The 25,892-nt window shown below is 35.8% G+C and overlaps 2 protein-coding genes across 3 annotated transcripts in view; one reads left to right on the top strand and one right to left on the bottom strand.

Annotated features, from left to right (window-relative positions):
- jim (zinc finger protein jim) overlaps positions 1–21,803 on the top strand; it is a 35,799-nt gene extending 13,996 nt beyond the window's left edge. Inside the window, exons 2-8 of one of the 2 annotated variants that reach the window (XM_018101608.3) lie at positions 994–1,143; positions 7,576–8,603; positions 8,713–9,568; positions 10,651–10,848; positions 10,916–11,202; positions 11,275–11,379; positions 11,498–21,803. In XM_018101608.3, coding sequence (XP_017957097.1) covers positions 8,106–8,603; positions 8,713–9,568; positions 10,651–10,848; positions 10,916–11,202; positions 11,275–11,379; positions 11,498–12,100 — 2,547 coding nt within the window. In that variant the 5' untranslated portion in view covers positions 994–1,143; positions 7,576–8,105 and the 3' untranslated portion in view covers positions 12,101–21,803. Of the gene's footprint in view, positions 1–993; positions 1,144–7,575; positions 8,604–8,712; positions 9,620–10,650; positions 10,849–10,915; positions 11,203–11,274; positions 11,380–11,497 lie in introns of both variants that reach the window. The other variant, XM_089259347.1, reaches the window with a different exon arrangement.
- Positions 21,804–22,922: 1,119 nt separating this feature from the next.
- LOC115563264 (uncharacterized) lies at positions 22,923–23,639 on the bottom strand. Its single transcript, XM_030385985.2, has one exon. It carries the CDS (start codon positions 23,589–23,591, stop codon positions 23,073–23,075), a length of 519 nt encoding a protein of 172 aa, XP_030241845.1. The 5' UTR covers positions 23,592–23,639; the 3' UTR covers positions 22,923–23,072.
- Positions 23,640–25,892: the final 2,253 nt, after the last annotated feature.

Genomic DNA, 25,892 nt, shown 5'->3' with positions numbered 1-25,892 from the left:
TTTTGGGCTGGGTTTTGGGTGTTTTGTGGCTTTTTTAATGGCGTCTAAGTCGCTTTTATGGCCTGTCAATTAGCTAATTTGAACTAAAAGTGGATTTTAACTCGCAGATTTATTGGGCCGTTGATCTTATAAGAAAGCCTCAATTATGTGCTTACAATTTTACAGATACAGTTCGAGTATTCAGTTAGATATACTATTGGGAAATTTGGATTGGTGATTTTGTTTAGTATTCGTTTATTTTATAAGGAATCCCATTTCTTTGGCATATTAGGTTTCTTTTAGTCACGATAATTAAATATAACTATTTGTATATAAACTTATTACTTTGACTTATAATAAATATAAATCTTAAAATAAATAGTAGTATTTCTTCATATTCCCACATAAATAATATATTCTTGTACCATATCTTATTACATTAAAAGCTAATATGAAGGGAATCATTATATTGGTGAAACATGTTTTAGAAGTAGAAGAAGGCATAGTATGTTAAGTAGACATATTTTTGATCAGCCAACAATAGAGAGAGTATAGCCCTCGGCAATTTGTCAATCTGTCTCCCCTGTACACGTCTTCGTATAGATTCGTATGTCAACCTATAACTAACCTATAAAGATAGAGGGAGACAAAAATAGATATTAAGAGAGTGGCAGGCAAAGATAGAGAGTGAGTGAGAGCGAGAGGTAGTAAGAGTAAAACTTTATGTATTGTATGTAAAACTACCAAAATGAATATGACACATAAATTCTTAGACCACATATACATATAACATTTTTAAAGCTTGACTCACCAAAGGTGAAAGAAAGATTTACTTCTGGTAACAGTGATGGGTTTTACATTCCAAGATAGCTTTGTTGCATTCAGGATACCTCTTAATCAACTAGTTTCGACTAAAGATGTATCACTTTTCTATAAATAAACTCTTACAACTTTAACTTAAATTTGTTGAATATATCTGATTAAATATTTGAAATATTTTTTTTCTCTTTGCAGCATTAAAGGAATAACAACTATAAACTTTCAACGAAGCAGCGCAACCAAAAAAATAAAAGAAAGGATTTCACAGCTAAAAACATTTGGAATAATTTTTTTTTTGTGACAAAACTAAGGAAAGGAAACAAATTTTGCAAACAAAAGAAACAGGTGAGCTAAGAAATAGTACAAAAAAAGTTTAAGATAGCGAAAATCTAAAGAAAATTAACTATTATTAATGAAACAGAAAAAGGAAAAGAGAACAAAAAAAAAACACTCAAGCTAAAATGCTTTGCGCGTAAATCAAGTTGACAAAATGCAAAAGAGGCAAAAGGATAGACAAGCAGGTCGAAGAGGGGAAGCGGGGCATGCAAAGCGGAGTCACACACACGCACACTCTTACATACATACATACACAGAGAAACGGCACTAATGAGCAGCAGCAGCAGCAAGAGCAGCAACAACAACAACAACAAGTAGTCAGGGCAAAGCGAAATACGTAAAAACTAAAAGCAAATAAAGCAGCAACAAAAAATTTGCCACAAATCATTTGCGATTTTTTTCCACTCGTTTTTTTTTTTGCGAAATTCCCCCTGGGGCTAAATTCGTTTATATCGAGTGTGTACAAATGTGTTTGTGTGTGTGTGTGTGTGTGATAGAGAGAGGGACTGTGAGCGGGCGCATAATCTGTGGTGCTGGTGCGTATCTACAAATGCTGTGTGCGAATGTCAGCCCATAAAGGAATATGATGAATTATACGCGCGCAAAAAAAAGGCAAATTCAAACCGAAATTTTTGCACAAAAAACTAAAATCCACAAAATGTTCAACAACAAAACAAGCAAAATCACTTAATTGTGTGCCCGCAAGTGTTACACTATGCCTGTGTGTGTGTGTGTGTGTGTGTGTATATGTGTAAGTGTGCGTGTGTGTGTAAATCTAACAGACACATCTGCAATAATCTAATGCATGTGTGGCGTGTGGAACTGCTGCCATCCAATCGAGAGCCCATCTATCATCGCACGAGATCTCAGTTCGAATATTTGTTCGCTTTTTCGTTTTTCGTTTTTTGTTTGTCGCCGAGAGTCGAGTTCGAAATAAAATGAACGGCGTTAATTAAATGTACAGATATTTACATGTAGAATACGAGCTGTCAGTGTAAGGAAAGGGAAAAGGCATGAAAACGAATGTTAAATGCTCTAACTGAATTAGCAGGGATTTAATTGAGCAATGTTAGCTTAATTTTATGTATGATATTTACTGTTTATTAAATTTAAAATTCATTAATATATACACAAATAAAATGAAATATATATTTATATCTATATTTTATTTATAAATTAATAATTGTTATTAAATTTGTATATTATTTGATGGGTGTGTTTAAAAAAATATTAAATTTCACTAAGCTGCAGTAACTAAACACAGGCCTAAAATTTCATTTATTTTCTATCTACAACCTGCCAAACACAAATTTATGATAGAGCCATAAAATATATAATAGAGATACATACATACATATTCATAAGTGTATAGAGATATGTTTGTATATACCATCAGATTAGTATATGTATGTGTGTATGTATATCTATGCATGTATTTGGAGTAATGTTAGCCGAGCAAAAAAGAGAAGAACGTTGGCAAAAAAATAAATAAATTGCCAACAGCGGCAAACAATACAAAAATTGGACGCTTGGACGCTTTGGTCGCCTTTATGACTCACATTCTTTTTTTTTTTTTTTGAGTACTCTTTTTTGTGTGTTTCTGTCGGTCGACAATTGTGCCTTACCTGTAGTTTATGCGCGCTCTCTCTCTCTCTCTGGCTCACTCTATTCCGCTCTCCGCACGCTTCAGCTCGCTCTCTTCGGCTCTCACGTTGCTGCTGTGTATTGAATTAGACGACTGCACAAATTACGTTAAATTTTTTTGGCGCTCGGTTTTGTTGTTGGCGTCGCAGCAACAAGCGCAAAAAAGTTTGCCATTTTTTTGCTTTGTATGCCCTAACCTTGAAACCAAATTTTTGTTGTATCGTGCTATCTTCTTATTCTTTTTTGCGCTACGCCAGATAAATACAATAGATAGATAGGCCCGTTCTAGTGTGCGTGTGCGTGTGTGTGTGTGGGGGGCTTTTAGTTCCCCAATAAATTGTCTAAATAAAAATTGAAGTTGTAAATCAATTTGAAAGTTAAATTTGTTGTAGATCCGTTTTGGCTATGGAGCGGGTAATTGAGAGAATGCTGAATCACTTGGCTGTTCGTTTAGTTATTTATAAAGTGGAGTCTGTTTGCCAAGTGTTTTTATATCGTTCGATTATATACTACATATGTACATACATACATACATACATATATGGACTTGAGCGAGAAAACTATATTTTATCTGCTTAAAGTGGTTTACATAATGCAAATTGAAATGAAATCATGAACTATTAGTCTATGTTAATAATAAATGCAAGGGAATGCAGCGCAGCTAAGAATAGAATTTAAATATGTTATTAACATTTGTAGGTAGCTGCGCGCTGTTAACTACGTGATTTTGTTAATGCTAGCAAATGAAGCCCTGTTAATCAAATATGCTCCTAACAGCAGAAGAGGAATGCCACACTGTTACATATTGATGTAATTAACAGCGACAAGGCAGATCGCTGTTAACTGATTTTAAAATGTGTGTTAATTCCCTTCAGTCCCTCTGTTATTTCATTTCATGCTTTCATTTGCTGCTGCTGCACTCGAATTAGAAAATTATTAAATAGTTATTTATATGCCACATTTCCCGTTTGCCATTTGTGCATTATTTCGTTTTTCATTTTGTAGCCAATTTCAGTGCATGCTTCGCTGGCAGTGAAAGTTGTCAACGTCCACGTCCATGTTAACGCCCCCCCACGATTTCTACTCTAGTTTTTGTTGTTGTTGTTGTAATGCCTCTTTTTCTTTGCTTTTCTATTTCTATTTCGATTTCAATGGCGTGTGGGCAAAGCATTGCAAAGCGACCAATGGGAGGCAGCGTTTATAGCCATTAATATCTGGCATTCATCTCTATGTCTGCTGCACGAGTGCATGAGTATCTTTTATCTGTATCTCTGACTGTATCTGTAGTAGTATCTGTATCTTGTATCTTCAGGCACAACGCGTGTCTTTTGTGCTTTGGCTGTCAGGTGTGAAGTGGGTGGAGTTTTGTCTGCCTGTCTAAAGAGTGCATTTCGATTTGCTTGGTTGGACCTTTGTGGTTTTCCAACTGCCTGTGAAGCCGCAGTCCTGAATGCTCTTTAGTGTTCAAGCTGGGGGTAACGATGGGAGAGAATTATAGCTTCCATATATGGAGAACAATGAATAATATCTCCTAGGCATGAAATGAAATACTCCACTATGTAACTATAGACAGTTATGGGAGTTCTGCGCTCATAGCTGTAGGAGTTTGATAGATTGATTGATAGATTTGGATGATTTCTTATATGTTTTTCACTAAAGGTTATTAATTCTTAAGCAACTCCTAAACTTGATTTGATCGATTGAAAGAAGAGATTAGCTTGAGTCCAAGACGAATTCATACTCGCTGAGTAAAAGAGATCCAAGTCAAAGCTCAAGCTGGTTCAAGTTAATGCACTCGGAGCAAGCTGCTGCTGCTGCTGTTGCTTCGGCTGCTGTCGTCAAGACTCATCAGGCGGGCCTGAGCGATTGTTAAGTAAAGCACATCTTCCCGATGGATCTGCTAACACTCATTTAAATGGCCGCACATGCATTTAAAAATAAACCGCTCATTACATTTGCTCGCGGAAGGCGGAGAGGGAGGAGAAGGAGGCAAAAGGCGGCCAGAGTGTGGAACGGGGCGAAAATAAAACAAACATGCCGTGCTCATAGATAGATAGTGTGACTCGAAATGCAAAGTTAGGACTGGAGCAGAGAGCTGGGGAAGGGGCAGGGGCAGAGACTGGGGGCAACTGCAGCCGGCAACGAACGCATAAATTGCAACTGCTGTCGCGCTGCCAATGGAGCGCAATAATTCACAAATAGCAACAGCAACTTGGACGGCACGAAGTGCAACTGCATTGCCACTGCCACAGAGGCAGAGAGAGATAGAATGCGAGAGAGGGAGAGAGAGATGGGGAGCCCTAACCCCCCCATCTCATAGTTGCTGGGCGCCGTTCCATGCCAGACCGTTTCTGTTGGAGGTATCGTGGCTGTGGCAGTCTGTTTGCTAGCAGCGCGTCGCGTTCATTTATGGGTTCAAGGTAGTTTAGTTCTCTCGCCTCAAACGAATCGAACTCGCACACACACACACGCAGGCACACATATATATATATACGCTCGCACTCGAATCTTAACTCGATGCGTTGCGATTCGATGCGGTAGCGCAAACTTCTTGTAATTGTTGTTGTTCTTAGTGTTGCTGCTGTTGTAGTTGTTGCTGTAGTTTGTTGCTGCTGGCACGCATCGCGTTTTCAATTGAATTTCGTTTCCAATTCATTTTGTCATTTGGCAACATTTTCGATTGGAGCTTCGCAATTTATTTTGACTTAAGGCGAATTTGATGCAGCCAAATGTTGGGGACTTAGCTTGAAGAAGTTGTTGGATTATTTCAAGCAAGTTATATACATACATATATTACATATTAAATAAAAACTTTGTAAATTTTATATAAACTATAAAAAAAAATATATATATATAGAATTCAACTAAAAATACTCAATTAAAAATATAAAAATATATTATTTCGGATTAATAAACATGTATAAAAATAAAAAAAAAAAAAAATAAAAAATTAATAAAAACAACAATATATAAAAATAAAAATATATAAAAATAAAAATATATAAAAATAAAAATATATTAAAATAACGTAAAAATAAAAATATATAAAATATATAAAAACAAAAAATATAAAAAATAAATAAAATATAAATAAATACAAAAATAAAATAAAAAATTATATAAAAAATATATACATATATTAAAAGAAAAAAATATACATACATATAAAAAAAAATAAAACCTTAAAAAAATAATTTTAAAAATTTAAAAATAAGCTTGCAGAACAGAAATTTATAAAGAATAAAATGATAACAATAATATAATAACAGTATAATAGAAGAATAAAATAAATATAATATATTATAATATTAATAACAATTTTGGAATAATGTAACATGCTGCATTTCCCATGATCTATACAAGGAACCTGAAATACATTCAGTTTGCTCTTCGACACACACAAACTAAGAAAATTTCTGTTGGTGAAGGTTCCCAAAATAGTTGCGCCGATGGATAGGGGCAGCCTGAGCACTTGTTGCCATTTGGCTTAACAAATTACGTATTTAAATATCTTTACATTTGCCAACTTAAGTCAAGTTAATTCAAAGTCTTTGGCGAACTTTAGCGGGATCTACGCCTCAAGCCAATTACAATGCCTGGGGCCTTGTCATCGGAAATTGTGTTCCGTCTATTGCATGTCTATGGATTGGCAATAGCTGCGAGCCAATAAATCGGCTATTCATGTCTCTATGGTCAACTGTTTCCACATGTTCCCACTGCCACTTGTGCTGGTGCTTGGGCTTGTATATTGTTAATGGATCTATACGCTGGGGAACAGTCCACGAACTGGGCGTGCGATTGTGTGTGCCGAGACCTTGATCCCGCATTATAAAGTTGGCACGTCGTCGTGGAGCAACAGGGCAAAAGAAAAGAACAAAATAGCAAAGCAAAAATAAAAGATAAAAGACAAGAGTCTGAGTCGGAGCCAGGCAAAGTCAGCAAAAGGAGACACTCACAACATGTGCCTGCATTAGGGGGTGGGTGTGGCAGAGGCAGAGGCAGAGAGGCATTGTCAGGCCTCCCTCCTTCTCTCTCTCCGTCTCTCGCTTAGTTTCTCTTGCGGCACTCCTCTCAAACAGCCTCTGCTGCCGCTGCCGCTGCTGCTGATGATGATGATCTTTCATTGTTTTTAATTTGCGTCGCATTTTTGTTGCTATTCACTTGAAATTGAGATTTTGTTGTTGCCTGAAATGGGAAATTAAACTTTTTGTTTTCTTTTGTGTTAAATGCGTTCAGAATGCAAATTAATTAGAAATTTCGCTGAGGCTTTGTGTAAACAGAAAAAATTGCCTACTTCAATTAATTACGTATACGCCTCGGATTTATTTCAATTTAGAGGTGGGCAAAACGGATGACAGCAAATTGAATGTGTATTTTAGTTATTTAAAAAATATTTATAAATAAGAAAAATTAACAAAGGCTAATGTATAATTTAAAAAATATTAATCAAAAGAAATATTTAAAAAAATATATTTTTTTAAAAGACTATAAAAAATTTACATATATTTTTTAAACAATGAATAAAAAATAAAAAAATAAAAAATAATAAATAAAATAAAATATTTATAAATTAAATAAAAATTTAAATTTTATATTTTTCAAAAATATTTTATTTCATATATTCAAAAAAATATTTTTATTTTTTATATTTTTAAAATATTTGTATTTTATATGTTGTAAAAAAATGTGTTTATTATTTTATTTACTTCAAAAAAAAGAACTATATATATTTGTATTAAATGTATTTAAATGCTATAACTCAAGTCTAAATCAAATTATTTTTTCTTCTCTTTGCAGATCTATAATAAAAAGTGAAAATCTGCTCATGTATGAGAAATTCGATAAAACCGAAATTGCATTTCAGTCGAAAATTTCGAATAAACATGTGAGGAATACATGTGCTTTGGCAACTCATTGAAATCAGTGAGAGAAAAAGCATTGCAAATATAATTTAAAATTAAACAGTAAGAAAAAAAGAAAACAATTTGAACAAACATAAGAAGAAGAAGACACTTAAGAAGAAAGGAACTTCAAATGATTAAGAAAATGCGAGCCTTGAAGAGAAACAAATGAAACAAGCAACAAAGCATTAAAAACAAAAACAAGCAAACAAAAAATCGAAAAGCAAAGACAAAAAATCAAAAATGTGCAACAAAAGTCAATAAGGAAAAGCTAACAGTAAACGCAGCATCTACTGTCTACAGCCCCAGAAGGGAAGCTGCAACAACTTGCAGCAGCAGCAGCAGCAACTGCAACAGCAACAACAACCACAGTTAGAGCAACAACAACAACAATTATAACCAAACCGTAACGAGAACAATTACAAAATGGCCATCAATTTCTCGGCCTCGTTTGCGGCCTGCATAGCGGCGGGCCTGAAGGTGCCGCGCCAGATAATGTACTGCATTACGCAGGACACGGGTCAGCCGTATGTCCTGTACAAGGACTCGCAGGACGCGGAACGCAATGCGGGCGCCATCGGCGCCAGCGCCACCCAATGGGGCAGCGAGATGTACCCCAATATACAGCAGCAGGCACAGCAACATCTCAGCGCACAGCAGCAACAGCAACAGCAGCAGCAACAACAGCAGCAGCAACAGCAGCAACAGAACGCCACAGTTGCGGCGCAGGCAGCGGCAGCAGCGGCCGCCGCTGCGGCAGCGGGCCAGCCACAGAGCCCGCCGGGCGGCCAGGAGCCGCGCGACAACGGCAGCGGCGATGGCCGGCAGCAGCAGGTCTCGCCTTCCTCCAGTCCGTATCCTTCGGTGCAGCAGCAGCAGCAGCAGCGAGCGAATGGCAATGCCGACGACGACGCCATGAACCAGGTGAGTGGAATACCAAGTTACCTTGAATATCTCTTTAGTCTTAGAATCTTGTATATCCTCTATCTTCCTCTCTCTATCTCTCTCTCTGTCTCTCTCTCTCCCTTTGCAGCTTGCCAACCAACAAAACTCCGCGCCAAATCCAAACCAAAGCAGCAACGAGCCGCAGCACGCGCCCACGAATGGGGGCGAGGCTGGGCAGGGTAATCCGCACGTGCAGCAGAATGGCGGCGGGCAGCCACAGGGTGATCCGAGCAATGGCTTCCAGACGCCCGACTACTATGCGCCGCGACATGGAGCGCCGCAGGGCGGCATGCTGGCGCCACCTGGCTTCCCGCCGTTGCACTACCTGAACAAGGGCGTGCTGCCGATGGAGCAGAACGGAGGCGAATCGTATGCGCTGCCCGAGCTGCTGCCCGGCCAGCAACAGCAGCAGCAGCAGCAGCAACAGCAGCAGCAGCAACAGAACGGAGCCCAGCCGAATGGCGGGCAGAACGGCGGCCCGGCCAATGGCAATGCCAATGAGGGCGCCGCGGCGGCCAATGGCGGAGCAGCGGGCGCAGCGGGCGCCACGGGGACGACGAGCGGTCGCACGGGACCTGGCCGCCCGCACAAGAACAAGCCGCACAGCGATCTGCGGCTGTTCAAGTGCCTCACCTGCGGCAAGGACTTCAAGCAGAAGAGCACGCTGCTGCAGCACGATCGGATCCATACGGATGCCCGTCCATTTCCGTGCTCCGAGTGCGGCAAGCGCTTTCGACAGCAGTCGCACCTGACGCAGCATCTGCGCATCCATGCCAACGAAAAGCCATTCACCTGCCCGTACTGCTCGCGCAGCTTCCGGCAGCGAGCCATACTCAATCAGCACATACGCATCCATTCGGGTGAGAAGCCCTTCGCCTGCCCCGAGTGCGGCAAGCACTTTCGCCAGAAGGCCATCCTCAATCAGCATGTGCGCACCCACCAAGGCGAGCGACAGTTAACACATCCATTACCGATAACGATAACGATAGGCGATGGTACAGCACTACGCCATCGCCACCTAGTCAGGGCCGCAAGGCAAACCAGCTACTTGACCCCACTGCTAGATCCCCTCGTAGCCGCTCTCCTAGTGCTAGAGCGAATCGTTTGGCTAACTGCGTTGCCAGCAATGCAAATCCCTTGCAAAATTCTCCAAATTCTAAATTCTAAATTGAGCGATGTCTTGGCCGAAATTAAATCTATATATATTATCTATAATATATTCTAAATTCAAGTTGTTGACTATTTGAGAGTGCTTGAAAATGGAACAGAGACTTGAAGAATAAAAGAGAGAAAGAGAAGTAGAAAGAGGAAAAATCTGACAACATTAATTATAAATCAAGCTAGGGAATATCCTCAATGTTACACAAGATTGGATATAGACAGATAATTGAATTTTAACTAATTTTTATTGACAGATTTTTATTTATTTAAATTCTTAGTAGGTTTTTATAAATAAAATAATTTAATTTTTTTTTTATAAAAAAGGAGAAAATAGCAAAAATAAATCTCAACGTTAAGTGCCTTAAAATCTTAAAAAAAATATAATAATTAAAAAAAGGTTTACTTAATATTTATTTCAATTATAAGTAAAGCTTAAGAAAGCAAACAAATAATTTTGAAAGTGCTTAACAATCAATGCTTAACAAAAAATAAAAATAGCAGTCCTTGGCATTTTAAACAATAAATTTTGAATCTTGCAAAACTTTGGAAATGAAAAAAAAAATTACAAAAAAAGTTCATTCCGTTCAAGGACCTCAAGCAGTCAACAACTTTACAAAAAGAAAAATAGAAAAAAAAAAAAAAAAAAAAAAAAAATAATAATAAAAATAAAAGCAAATAATTAGAAGAAAATCAAATAAAACAAATATAGGTAGAATCTCTCTAGTTTAGTGCAAGATGCTAGGCGACCTATGTGATAAGATCGAATGCGGCTATGAGCCAAATTTAAGCGCTGCTAACGAAGGCACTCTCTGGCTTAATTATTTTCATATACACCCGGCTGCGGATCAACACGTCCCTACCACAGATGTCTCGCCGCATCTCATCTTCAAGAACGGACCCCATCCGACGCTCTGGCCCTCGGACGTGCCCTTTCCGGGCGAGGATGCGGACTCGAAGGGCGACATTGCCGTCGCTGGCGGCGGCTACCACGACGAGGACTCCCAGGGCACGCCCGACGGCAGCGGCGGCATGCACTATCCGTCCTACTTCAAGGATGGCAAGGGTGAGTGCGAGAGCGGCCGGCCACTGTTGTCCACTGGTTTCCTAATTCTTTGCTTTTGTGCCCGCAGGCCAGAAGATCCTGCCCGAGGTGCTGCAGCACATTGGCGTGCGGCCGGCGAATATGCCGCTGTACGTGCGCTGCCCCATCTGCGACAAGGAGTTTAAGCAGAAGACGACGCTGCTGCAGCACGGCTGCATACACATCGAATCCCGGCCGTATCCGTGTCCGGAGTGTGGCAAGCGCTTCCGCCAGCAGTCGCATCTCACGCAGCATCTGCGCATCCATACGAACGAGAAGCCCTTCGGCTGCATGTACTGTCCGCGTTTCTTCCGCCAGCGAACCATTCTGAATCAGGTGAGTGCGGGCAGAGCGGCGAATGGGAATAGTATTATATATCTGTCTCTCTCTCTCTCTCTTTCTCCTTAGCACTTGCGCATTCACACTGGCGAGAAGCCGTACAAGTGCGGCCAGTGTGGCAAGGACTTCAGGCAGAAGGCCATATTGGATCAGCATACGCGCACCCACCAGGTAGTTGTAGCCTAGCCGAGCCCCCCAAGCAGCGCCCAACGCTGGCTGGCCAATTGAAGGACATTGACTAATTCCCCTCTCCTCTTCTTCTTTTTCGTCGTCGTCTTCTTCTTGATCCCAGGGCGATCGTCCGTTCTGCTGTCCCATGCCGAACTGCCGGCGACGCTTTGCCACAGAGAACGAGGTGACGAAGCACATTGACAACCACATGAATCCCAACAGCACCAAGGTGCGCCGGCAGCAGCAACAGCAACAGCAGCAGCAGCAACAGGTGCAGCAGGTGCAACAGCAGGTGCAGCAGCAACAGCAGCAGCAGCAGCAGGTGCAGCAGCAGCAACAGAACGCCGCCGCCTCGGCTGCTGTCGTCAATCATCTGATGAACGATGCCAAGAGCCTGGCCGCGCAGCAATTCCTCAACAACAACAATCCCGCCGCCGTGGACAACAAGGCCAACATATTGCCGGTGCGCAGCATGGCGGCGAATGCGGCGGCGGCAGCGGCCGTCGCCCAGCAGTCGGTGGTCAAGAATGAGCTATACTTTCCGCAGTGCTACGGCCCGCCCTTCCAGCACCCCTTCCACGCCCAGCAGCAGCAGCAGCAACAGCAGCAGCAGCCGAGCGCCGCCCACGCCAATGGACCCACGCCTCCTGTGACGGTTACCGTGGCCAGTGCGCCGGGCGTGGTGGTGCAGCAGAATGCGGCCACCTCTGTGGTGGCCCAGTGACATCCCACCACTGGAGCAGCTGGAGCACAACAGCAACAGCAGAAGCAGCAGCAACAACAGCAACAGCAGCAACAGCAACAGCAGCAACAGCAGCAGCAACAACAGCAACAATCGGTGGTGGCAACAACAACAGCACATCATCCGCCGCCATCGGCGCCACCGACAAGTGCGCATCATATCACGGCCACGGGCGTTGCAACAGCCCCGCCCACATCGACACACGCCCCCACGGTGGCGGCGCCGCAAACGGTGACGCTGTCAATAACATTGCCGCCGCCGCCACCGCCAACGGCGCATCCGGCGCACACGCATGCAGGACATGCACTGGCGGCCACGCCCAACGGCGTTGCGCCACCACCGCCGCCGCCCACACTGTCGCACGCGATACCCATCCACCCGCACATACACTCGATATTCGGATCTCTATGATGTCATCAGTAAACAGCGCAGCTCTACGAATCATCCAGCAACAGCAGCAACAGCAACATCAAGAAAGCAATGAATGCTCCAGCCACGCCCACATTTTAAAAGCAAACAATAATGCTGACCAACTTTGCAAAAAGTTGCGACAGTTAAATGAAAAAAACAAAAAAATTATATATATAAATATTCGCAATATTTTGTAAGTTTTAAATAGTTCTCTTAAGTTCTTTAAAATTGAAAATCAAATCAACTAAACACGAAATTCTCCTAGTTTTTAAACGAAAGTCAAAACACAGTTTTGGTCAGACATACGTATATATATATATGTATATATGTGATGTATGTATATATATATATATATGTGTATATATGATGCAGAACGAAGCATGAACAGACGAGTACTAGTCTTTTCGAAAAGGACTCTAAACTCCTTTGACACACACACACACACACACACACACACACAAAATGGTTGAAGAAGCTAAAAGAGAAGAAAGAGAACTACAACAACTTTAGCATAGATCAATCCAAAACACAACGTTATACGATTCCTTTTTTTCTATATTTTAGGATCTTAAATTTTAACTTTACAAATTGATACCGAAAGTTCACAGAGTTATACGATTTTTAGGCGTACTGCTTAGAGTAGTGAGGGAGGGAGATAGAGAGAGAGAGAGATAGCGCAAGAGTGAGGACGAGAGTGAATGATAGTGATAGATGGGGCAGCTAGCGCTACGATTAGTGGTATAAATAGAGAGAGAAAATCAAGAGGCGTTCGACGTTGCGCTGAGCAAATTATGTTTAATTTTGTAATATCTTTTGGCAAAGAAGAAGACAGCAGCTAATTTATTTGATATATTCATTTGATTTTAAAATATATATACATATATTTAAATATATTAGTTTATCTTGCAGTTGCGCGTAAACTTTGAATGAGATGTGATTTTTTTTAAAATAATAATTAAAAAAAAGAAAACAATTCATATGCAATTTAATGTTTAAATTAAACTATTTTTATTTTAAGTTTGTAAATTGGAAACAAACAAAATTTTTGTTGTCTTCCCCCAGAATTGTTTGTGTGTAATTTATGTTGAGTTTTATTAAGTAATTAGCAAACTATATTTGATAAATATATACTTTATATTCAACTATGTCCACACATGGCAACAGAGACCCAAACTCCAACCCCAGCCCCAAACACAACTACAGCCTCAGCCTCAGCCCCAACTTCAACTAACAAATTGTTTATAGCAAAAGGTTATCCAGATGTGACTCTTCAGGTGCCATACATTAAATAAACAATAGTCAGACGAACTGTTTACTAAATCTGATATCAAATCTGAAATCAAATATGTGTGGATATAAAAAAGAAAAACAAACAAAAAACAATTTTAAAATTTAGTTGCTTATATCAAATTTTCCAATGTACCGTCAAAGCATTTATAATTGTTATTAAACTAATAGAATATGTTACCTAAAACTGAACAGAAATTAATTATAATTTAGCTAACCCCGATTTGCAAGTAATTTACTCACACTTCTATCTATATATATATGTAACAAAAATATATATATATATATATAATTTATATTATGTAATTTTTAATGTTAAGTTTCGATTCGATATCAAATTATGCAAATTGATTTGTTTTTTACTGTTTTAGTTTTTAAAATTATGTTTGCATCTTATTATTTAAACATTTTTTAATAAACCAACAAATAATTATAATTTTTTTAATTTTTTTGATTATGATTTTGCAATTCAAATTATGGAGTAATACAATTTTATACTACACAGCAAGGCATACGTTTCGGCTTGGGCAAGGCGTCTGATTTTTTGTGATAGGCTCAGTTAAATAAAAAAAATCACTTTTCGGCAATTATTGGGCAAAGAAAATTGTAAATAGTCAACCTTTTGGCATAACACGAGAAAATTTAACGAACAACAAAACAAAAGTTTTATAAATAGTTTAACAAATGGAATAATAATATTTAATAATATTAACGACAAAAATTGTTTGGCATCGTAAGCATTTTACATTAACGAAGGTTAGTCAAAATTTTAAACAAAATTAAAAAAAAATAAAAACACTTTTAGGCACATTTGAGAAACAACAACAACAACATCCGAATTGCATGTGGCAACATCAAGAAGAAGAGATTTCTATGATATCCAATACGAACGGCTTTTATTGGAATTAGACCAAGTTAATCGAAAAGAAAGAGAACAGCATGATTTGCTATAAGTGTGAACAAAATATTAACACTAAGCTATAAATCCTTTAGGCCTTTTTAGACGAAATTTTTAACAATTATGTTTGGCTTTAAAACGAATATCGAAAATCGAAAAAACAGTTACAAACACACCTTTTGGCTTTAAATCAAAATTATGTTTAGTTTTAGTTAACTAAAATGAATATCTACTATATAAATATAAATAATTATATCAATTATGGCAAATTATGCTATAATTCCAATAAAAGCAAAAATTTAGACTGAATGTCGCTGTGATAAATGCAAAAAACAAAAAAAAAAACCAAAAAAAAAATTAATAATTACATAAAACTTTTGTAAATTTTTAGGCATAAAAAAACAAATACAAAATTTAACACTTAATCAAAAAATAACATAAATTTAGGCGCTAAAAATTTAGAAAAAAAAAAACAAAAATTCTATATAAAAAATCTAACAAAAATTTTCCAAAATGCTCCATTGAAATTTATGATTTTCATTTTGAGTTTCCTCAAATATTTTATTTGTATTTTATAGATATTATTTTTTTGTAGTTGCAAACAAAATTTCACAGAGAACGAATCAAGAAGAAGAAGAAAACATAAAGAGCTCCCAGACAAACGACAAAAATCAGAAATAAATGAGAAAAATCAGAGGAAAGCTGCTTCAGTGAGAGAGTAAAACGAAAAGCTCAAATAAATGAAAATAAACAAACCGGCAAAGACAAAACGAAACCCTAGATGAGAGTTAGAAGAAGAATAAGAAGAGGAAACACAGAGACAAACAGCCTAGACAGAAATAAAATCGTAGTTTAAGCCAGTCCTGAAAAACATATATACATACATACTCGTATATAAGAGAACCCTCAATAAATAGTTAAAGTTATAGAGACAGAGAGACAGATGACAGATGGAGAGAGCAGAGAGTTCTACACACGAACAAGAAAGTTACAAGCATACCTAACAACAACCAACAACAATAGCCCAATTTAAATGACCAAGAGTACAAATACAAGTAATTTTTATAGCAGAAATTTTAATTGCAGTCTCAATAAAGCATCCATTAAACAAATATGTAACTACACACACACACACACACACACATACACACTAAACACACAGAGGCATGGATATGAACCAAAAATGATAAAAATTACCAAACTTGGCAAATCAAAAACTTAAAATGCGAAAAGCAAAGAAAAAAAAAAAACAACTTGACAAGAAAACCAAAAGAAAAACGATAAAGAAAAACGAAAATTTCAAAAGAATCCTTTCTTCTTAAAATTAAAACGAGAAATTATAATAAAAGCTAACCAAAAATGAAATCCTAAACATAACAAAAATTATGATAAAAAAAAAAACAAATGTCAAAATAATAATATTTAAAGATAAATGTATTCAGAAAACAGAAATTCACAAAAACTCATCCGGCTTACAGTTCAGATTAAAACCAAAAACAAAAACTCATAGTAAATGCCCACAAACAACAACAACAACAAACAACAATAAAACAACAACAACAGTGCATGATATAGATTGATATAGGAGGCAACTGCTATATCATTCCATATCTGAAAACAAACCGCTTTCGCTTTCTGCAATAGTGATAATAGTTTTTAAGTCGAGAACCATCATAAAAGCAAATAAAACAACTTCAAGCAAATCAATAAAACAGTATGCGAAATACATATATGCAAATTATAGATAAATACGCATTGAAATAGCAACGGTAAGCATTACAACTGAATCTAAAAAACAACAATAATAATAATACGAATACTAATGCATAATAATAATAATAATGATAATCATAATTTAAAGTTGTAAGTCCCATGAAAAAGCTGTTTGATTTGATTGAACGAATCGAGTCAGAGCTCGATTTAATGCATTTCATTTTGACTTTTAGTTGAATTCTCAAATATCAACAACAACAACAAGAACATGAAGTATATATACATAAAGCTAGATACATAATATATACATATATATACTACAGTATATATGTATACGAATGAAACAAAATACAAACAAATAGCATATAGTGCATGGAAAAACCTTAACTCTTATATTATATATATATATATATATGTATGGTGTATTATATTTTTTAACGTATTTAATACATACTCTATATACGATATATATATACACATATATATCTACTTATATTTGACGTAAAATAAAATGCAACAGCCAGAAATGAAATAGAAAGAATTATCAAACAGCTGAGAAGTACTGAAAGTATGTAAACAAGAGAGATACTTAAGCAATATGAAACTGTTTTTATTTAAGATAAACAACAAACAACAACAACAACAACAAACAAACAACAATAGCCTCGTTAGTTTTTAATGAATACGAATACGAAACAGTAAAAAAATAACAAAATAACTCTATACAAGCAAAATATTGCAAAAAGCTCAAAGTATTGGAGACTTGACTGCCCTATATATAGGGTTGGGCCTCATCGCGTTTCACATTTGTCATTTTTTGTTATTTATTTATTTTTGTTTAATTTTTTTGTGTGCAACAATCAAAATATGGTTCCTCATTGCTTAACTTAGATACACACACACACATACACACTCACAATTGTACAGTTCATAAATGAGTTGAGTATAAATAGAACCTACATATATAGAATACTTACCAGACGAATAACGAATGCCATAGCAGCGCGAAGAGTTTACTAAATGTTCTACCTCGAATTTATTGCAATTTTTACATTTTACATTTATTAGATTAATCTTTAGATTAACATATATACTTTGAATTGTTTAATAATTGGTAATCCGAATACAGGCAGGGAGGAAACTCTTAAATTATAATTAGATTGCTCGTTCAGGAAACTAAAGAATGTTTGCCTTGCTGTCCGTCTGCTATTGAAGCTTGAGGCTTAAAAATAATGAGAAATAGTATATGTCCCTTGGAGGCGTGGGCGATAGGAAATCGCATAATAATTAGTTAACATAACTATGCTAACTAAGGGCTAAAGGAGCAAAACTATCTGATCTCACTTATATATTGCTTAAGAACTATACTTGTAGAGAAATGAGGGTCGATTTCATTCCGAAATACCAAGAGAGAACGATCTATCGTGTATGTTCTTCTGTTTTCATTGCTCTCTCATATTGCTGATCTGACCAGAAGCTATTACTGATCGAAAAGGCAGCAATACCTTGAATTATGCTCAGACATCTATCTTCCTTTGAGAGCGTTTTTATAGCTACATTCCAGAACAGCATGATCATATAGTTTGGGTACCAGAAGAGCGCTCAGCATCGATAATCTTAAGATCAAGCCAAATCAAATAGATGACTCTTAATTTCCTCTGCCCATCGCCTAGCAAAATCCGAGTATATAGAAATTTCTCTTACCTGAGCAACTCCTTCGTGAACGAGCATTGCGCAGTCGGCTCGGCACCGACTGCAATATTCTTAAATGTTAAATTTGCTATTATTCATTTGAGTTTACACAACGAATTTGCCAAAGATGAATTAAAACCTAAATGATTTCTTGTTCCTAGACAACGCCAAGTAAAACTCCAACTCAGTTATAAATAGACAGCAAATGGAACGCAGCCGCAGCCCTGCCGGGGGAGGTCAAGGCCAAGTTAATTTTGAGACTTTTTGCAATACACACAATGTGCCCATAGAACAAGTAATTTAAAGTCAAATGCAAATCAAATGATTTATTTAACTTATACGATATTATACTTATACGATGTGAATTGTTGTTGTTTTTGCAACAAGAGCCACAAGCGGAGCCACAAAACCAAGAGAAATAGTACCGAAAATATTTTACAGAATTTTTTACAAAACACAAACAGAAACAGAAACAAAAATCGAAACCGAAACAGCAAATGAAATAGAAATAAAAAATTAACAATAGTTAAATAAAGCAACAACAGAAAAGCAACAACAACCACAACAAAAAAATAGCAAAACTCGAAAAACAAAAAATAAATAAATATATATATATACATAAATATATATATATATGATAATAGTAACATTTACTTAAAAATGAAAACCCCTTAAAAATATTTGACTAAGTGTTAAGTGAAATATGCAAAACAAATATTTTTAAAACTTGCGATCGCTTAAAGCATTCAAAAAACAAAATGAAATAAACATAAATAAGTTAAAAGCGAAAAAAACACAGTTAAGTTCTGCAGTAAGAAATAAAAAACCAAGAAACCAAGAAATCCATAGAACGAGAACGAGAGAGAGAGAAACCGAAACACAATTTGTTATGTTGGCATTTATTTAAAGATGAACAGATCTACAGAACAGACCTACATATATATGTTTCACAATTGAATAATAGTGTTTGTAATTAATTATTATAAACGATTGACAGGGACTACCACATAATACCAAAAACAAATAGAAATAGCTGAACCAACAGACGGATCACAATAGCAACAAATTTTATTTAGAGTTCAGCTAAGAGAGAACAATCTAATTATTATGCAAATATAATTAATTATTATACTGTACATACAAACATCACATACACACACATACACTCTCACACACACTCACACTCAATGTAAAGATAATAACAATTACAAACTGCAATAGTACCAAAGTAAGTAAATCAATTATTTATTATTCCCATTCCGCCAAGAAACCAAGCGCGTTGTATAAAATCAAAATGGAAATACCAAAACAAAAACAAAAATAAAAATAAAATATAAAAACAAAACAAATACAATATACATAGCTAAAATTTATGTTCTAAACTAAATGTAAAAAAAAAAAACAAAACACTGGAGCGCCAGCAACGAGGCGCTCCATTCAATTAAATACGATTCTTTCAGTTGAGAACAAAAGTTGAATACAATCGCAACATATCCAAAGTAAAAAACCCCCATACAAAACCTAATTTAAGTTTTCTCTCCTACAACAACAACAACAACAACCACAAGAAGCAACGTTTTTTGATTTTTATCAGAAAGTGAGAAATAATATATTTGTTGAGCAGTGTAAAGCCATTAATCAAATACAAAGCAATAGTGATACAAGCTGTGCAGGTGCCAAGCCCGGCACTTGTTGCAGTCATAGCCATAGCCTGATAACGACAACAACAACAACAAACAACCACAACAACAATAAACCAATGAAATCTTCTGTTTTTATATACTCATAACGTAGAGAACAAACCGAACAAAGTAATCAAGAGAGATTCTACAACAAGTGCAACATATACCGCAAAGCAGCAACCATAGTACAATAAACAAAACGTTTTTCTTATTGAGAGCAACTTTTTTATACAAACAAATAGCCAAGCAATAGACAGAAGCCAAACAAATTCAAATTCAATTGACAACAAATGTATTCTACAAAAAAAACAAAACAAAAACAAAACCAAATGGAATCTGAATCAGTTGAAGCAAATCAAAAGCGTTAAATATGCAACTCAACAAGCAAACAAAAAATATGAAAATAAAATAAAGTAAAGTAAACTATATACATATATTTTTTAAAGAAACTGAAACTAACAATAGCTAAAAAAAAAAAATAAAATAAAAACAAAGAAAAATAAGAACGATTGTTAAACATTTTTTATATATGAATTTATATAATTTCTAATTTAATTCACATACAAAGCGAATTAAACATATATGAAAAGAAATGAAAAACATAAACAAGAAAAATATAAAAAAAATACCAAAACTTTTTTTATATTACAAGAGACAAACAAAAAAATGAAAAACAATATAAAAAATCTCACTTTACTGGTAAAAAGAAAAAACCAATTGGAATACAAACTAAACTTAAAGGAAAATCAAATAAAATTTAAAAAATGCACATGAAAAGCAATAAAACTGGCTACAAAAATTCATCAAATATTTTCAATTTAAGTTTTCAATTTCATTTGAATCTAAACCAATTTCAGTTTAATTTTAAATGTGAAGTTTTTTTTACCTTCTTCTTGTTTTGTTTTTGCACACACACCACTACAACAACAACCATCACCATCACCACCACTACAACAACAAGCAACAACAACAACCAAAAATTAAATAAACAAAGCGAACATTTCAAAACTAACTGGCAAAGCAAGTTTCGAAACTCAAGTTTTAAAAAATATTTGTGGCAAGCATAAAGAAAAATAAAAATATATGAAAACAATTTGCATTTAGAAAATAATTTAAGAAAACTTTTGAAAATGAAAATGAATGAAAGAGAAGAGAGAGAAAGCAAGAATATCCTAAGTAAATGCGAGGATCGTCAAGGAAAAGTTTGGTCAATCAAAAACTGGTAAATTCATGATGATAAAAAGATGAAAAAATTAAAAAATGATGGCTTGACCTGAAGGCAAAGTAAGTAAATGAAAAACAAAATGAATATAAAAACGAATAAATACAAAAACCTTTCTCGGCCTATTCCAAAACTTACAAAACTCACGGCTAATACATATGTAAATGGAAACGTCCTCTCGGCAACTACAAAATTGTAAATACATATATACATCTATATAAATATATATTTGTATATATGTATTGCGCATTCACGGCAACTACAATTTACATTAAATTACATTTTTGGAGCAAATAAAACAAAATTTTACATTTAAGCCAAATGTTTAAGCATCATTTTTTAAAAACCAAAAAAAAAAAAAAAGAAAAAAAAATATATAAAAATGCTAAAGCGGAAACCAAAATATAAATTCAGCAACATTTAAGTAATACTAAAAATAATATACTTTAGGTATTAAAATTAAAACTAATACTAAATTATAGTAAGCGTGAAAAAACAAAACGAAAATATATTTAAAGAAGTAAAAATTTTGAAACCGAAAATGGGGAAAAATTCACATTTAGAAAACAAGCAAGAAAAAAATGAAACATTACACAAAACGAAAGTAAATAAGTAAAAACTATATATAAAATTCTCAAAAATGGAAAATACAACGGAAATATACTAAAGAAAAATACCAAAAACGTAAAAACAAAATGAAAATTCAAAATTTTAATTGTTGTAAGCAAAAACAAAAAAAAACATAAAAAACCAAAAAAAAAGAAAAGAAAAAATACGAAAGCTATATATATGAGCATATAATCAGCACACTTCTTAAATACAACAAAAACATAAACATTTCTACTTATCAACCCGAAACCAATCCCAAACACACACACACACACACATACTCACACACACCAACATATACGCAAATTTGTACCACCTATAAACGACTTGAAGCTACACCAATACCAACACACTTTTTAGTACACACACGACACGCCCACTAGCCCCGCCCACAACTCTTTCCATTGGTTTAGATTTTAAGCATAATTTTAATAATGTAATCGTCAGCCAAAGCAAGCAACAACAACTTCAAGACAGTTGATAATTGTCCAAAAACTTACTCCAAACATACGATTTTAAGGCAAAAATGAATATTAAACAATAACTACAACACACACACACAGTCTCACACATACACACATATACACACACTTGAAGACATGGCAAAAGTAAAATATTTAAGCGAGTAAAACATATGCAAAACGTCGTCTAGTTTAATGTCGTCAAATTTTACTTTTTGTAATAATTATTAATATTAAAACCAAATATAAATATATATAAATATTTATATATATGAATTATATAACACGGCAAAGTATTGTAAACGTCTAATCGACCTACTAATTTCAAAATAAAAGCTAAGCAACAATTGCCACAGCATGTGCAACCAAAAAAATATATAAAAATACAATTAAAAATCGTAAAAAAAAAACCAAATGAAACTTCAATGAATTTCTGGCATCCAAAATAAAAAAATAGAAACTACTTAAATTACGAAAAACAAAACTTATATTATTATACAAGAAAAAATGGAAAATGAAATAAAAATTGAATCTTGTAATATAAAAAAAAAAAACAACTGATTTTGTTTTTCAAATTGAAATGAGAAATAGTGAGTGCTAAAAGAGAACAGAGTTCGTAAAGCAAAGCATGGAGAAAAGTTTAAGTGAAAAGTGCAGCACATAGAGTAAGTGATCTAAAATTGACGAAGGTGAAGGCGTGGCTTGAGAGGATGGCCACGATGAGACGAAAGTGGACATAGTTCTCAAAGCAATACACCCTGAGTGTATAGACAGATAAACTCTCACGCTTCGACTTACCCTACAAAGCAGTAAAAGAAACAAACCAGCCTTATTACATTTCACATGAGCTTTGAACTCAACAAGACAGCTGTGGAGCTAGATGCGAAGCATAAGCTCCCGCTTGGCCTAGCCTCACACCTATTTTGCTGTGTTCTCAGCTCCATTTTATTATTAACTGAGTCCGCTCTACTCTCTACTATTATAAATGAAAATTCGTCCTGGTCTTTGGGTAGTGATTATAGGATGTGTCGTATATCGATCGCATACGCAGCGCTTTCTCTGGGCGTCTGTCAAATTGGGCATTCTTTGTAATACCCACGGTCTTGGTCAGATTGCCATAGCTCAACAGCATGTTCAGCTGCCGCTGCTGCCGCTGCTGGCTCAGCCTGGGAAGCAGATCGTAGAACAAGGTGTTTGTAGTTGTGAAATTGTCATTCATCGTTAGATCGTCTATGAAGATGACATTGGACGTGGTGCCCGCGAAGAAGTTGCGCATGCGTGACCTTCGTATCTCTCCGAAAGAGATCATTCTATCCTGGCTCTTTTGTGCGGCATCCGTGTACGACTCCTTGCTGATCGACAGATGCCTATCACAACCCGCAAATGTGCCGAGTCCGGGCAGTATGGCATTGCTCTTCTCATCGGACGCATAGCGGCGATCTATCCAATTGCCAACCAACACCTCTTTACCATATGGCGGCACTACCACATTATCCATCAACGAAAAAAAGAAACAAAACAAAACAAAACAAAAAACTAAATACGATCTGTTTGCAATAAAGTAAAAAAATATGATGGGGGGAGAACATAAAATTCATAGATATATAGATCCATATAAACTGCCAATATTGTAGATATATTAAAGCATTTTAGTTTATTGCTATCAAAAGGTTAATACATTGCCCAATTTGCTATGATTTGATTTAGTCGTGTTAGTTAGTTAGTTAACCGAGTGTATCAATCATATCCTTTCTTTTAGCACTTTCGTTTGGCGGTCCATATCGTCCCCTGAATTGATCCTTGTAGGTGGTGGGCGTTGGGCAGAATGGTTCATCGAATCTATGCGGATTGAATTTCGTTGAGCCTATATTACCATAGGCGTCGAGTGGATCTGGTGGTGGTGTCTGCGCCAGCTTCTTGGCGGCCTCCTGCTCGGACATCGTCTCCAGCAGCTCACAATGGGTCTTCCGCAGCGCTCTGGGCCACAGCTCGTACAGCAAGTAGTTGTAGGTCGTAAAGTTGCGATTGAATTTCTCCGAGTCCATGAACTTGCTGTTGGAGCGCTGTCCCATAAAATTGGAATAACCATCCAATTTCGCCTCTGCAAAGGTGCGCAATACGTCAAGTCTGGCAATGCCCTCCAGCGAGTACGCCTCCTGGCTGGTGGTCAAGTGCTTTTCACATCCCTTCTGCTCAACGCACTCCTCCAGCACACAGGGCACGACAGCAGTGTTGCTCTGTCGCATTTCCTGGCATCTTGTCTGAAACCAGTTGCCGGTTAAGACAGTGCTGCTATATGACGGCTTCGTATCGACATAGCTGTAACGCTCGTCGCGAACTTCATCGTCATCGTCCATGTAGTTAAAGAAAATGTATAAAAATACAAAAGAGATTCCTTGAAATTTGAAAAAATGAAAATGTGTCTTCATTAAACGATAGTGTTGTTTGTTCTAAATGTCTATTCCATTTTACGGCCAACTTTGATCGATTTCGTTTGTCAAAAGTCAAAGCAAACTACATACCACACATAGATGGCGCTGCTTCTGAGCTTAATTTCATCAATTGCAGCAGTGACCACTAGATGGCACTAGCTGGCTAGGCATTAGGACAGACAAACTCTGGTTGCTACGACATTCAATTCTATGGCGATGCATTTTAAAAGAAAAATACAAATCCACTGGAAAATAAATAGACTTCTGTTTGTACTACATAAAGTTAGTTTTATTAGTAAATATTTGCATTCTGCTTTTGGTTTATTTATTTTTCGGTGATACATAATAAATACTTATATATTGGTTTAATTTATTTTATACTCGTATATTGTAAGTTGTATAATTTATTTAGTTATTTTTATTTTTTGTTTTTAGTTGTAGAGCGCAATTCAAGATAACTAAAATGAGAAATTGAAATTTCCTTGTTGTAATTAGAAGTTTAGTTTTTAGGCTAAGTTTGTAGATCGTTTCGCGTTAGTTAAGAGATATAGTTTTATGTGAGAAGATATTAAAAAACAGAAAGGAAAATAAGAGTTTTTAATATGGGAAACGTTTCTCATTAGGTTTTTTTCGTATATATTCCATTTTAGCGCTAGTATGGATATTTGTCTATGTATATTATATAAGCTTACATTTAATAGCACAGTTAGACATAGTTTTTTATAGTTTTTATCATCTTTGAATTTTCAGAAACAACCAAAATATAGAAATTCCTTTGATTTGTACATGACATGCAAGTCAATTAACTAATTCAAATAGATAGGATCTATTAGATAGAGCAGAAATCGAAAGGCCATGGAGATTTTTGAGCGTTAATTGAAATACATTAAGATGGAACCAAAACAGATAGAATAGATTAGCTTTGGTTAGAAATTCGCTGTGTAGTTAGTTTTAGACATTTACACATAGCATATGATGAAGTTTGTATTATTTAATATAGTTTCATATAATATTATTCATAGTTCATATTTATTTGATTTTCCATTTTAGTTAGTTTAGCAAGCGACAATTATATATTTTGCCTTCGCATCCGTTAAATTCTGCCTTTTCAACAGATACAAATACACATACATATAGTATATATAGTAGTGTTTGCTAATATTCCACTAATAATTTAATTCATTTTATTATTCAGACATTCACATATGCAATTGTTAATTAATTAAATACACTTAATTTACTAATTATTGTTACCATTGTGGATGAGATGTTTTGTGTACTTTGTGTGTGGATCGTATGATTTGTGGATTATGATTTTCAGAGACTTTAGGATGATGCCATTAAATTTAGTATATATATTCAATTAG

Source organism: Drosophila navojoa, chromosome 4 (genome assembly GCF_054131105.1).
Source record: "Drosophila navojoa isolate 15081-1374.11 chromosome 4, UAZ_NAV_1.0, whole genome shotgun sequence".
Lineage (NCBI taxonomy): Eukaryota > Metazoa > Arthropoda > Insecta > Diptera > Drosophilidae > Drosophila > Drosophila navojoa.
This window is presented reverse-complemented; position numbering and strand designations above follow the sequence as displayed.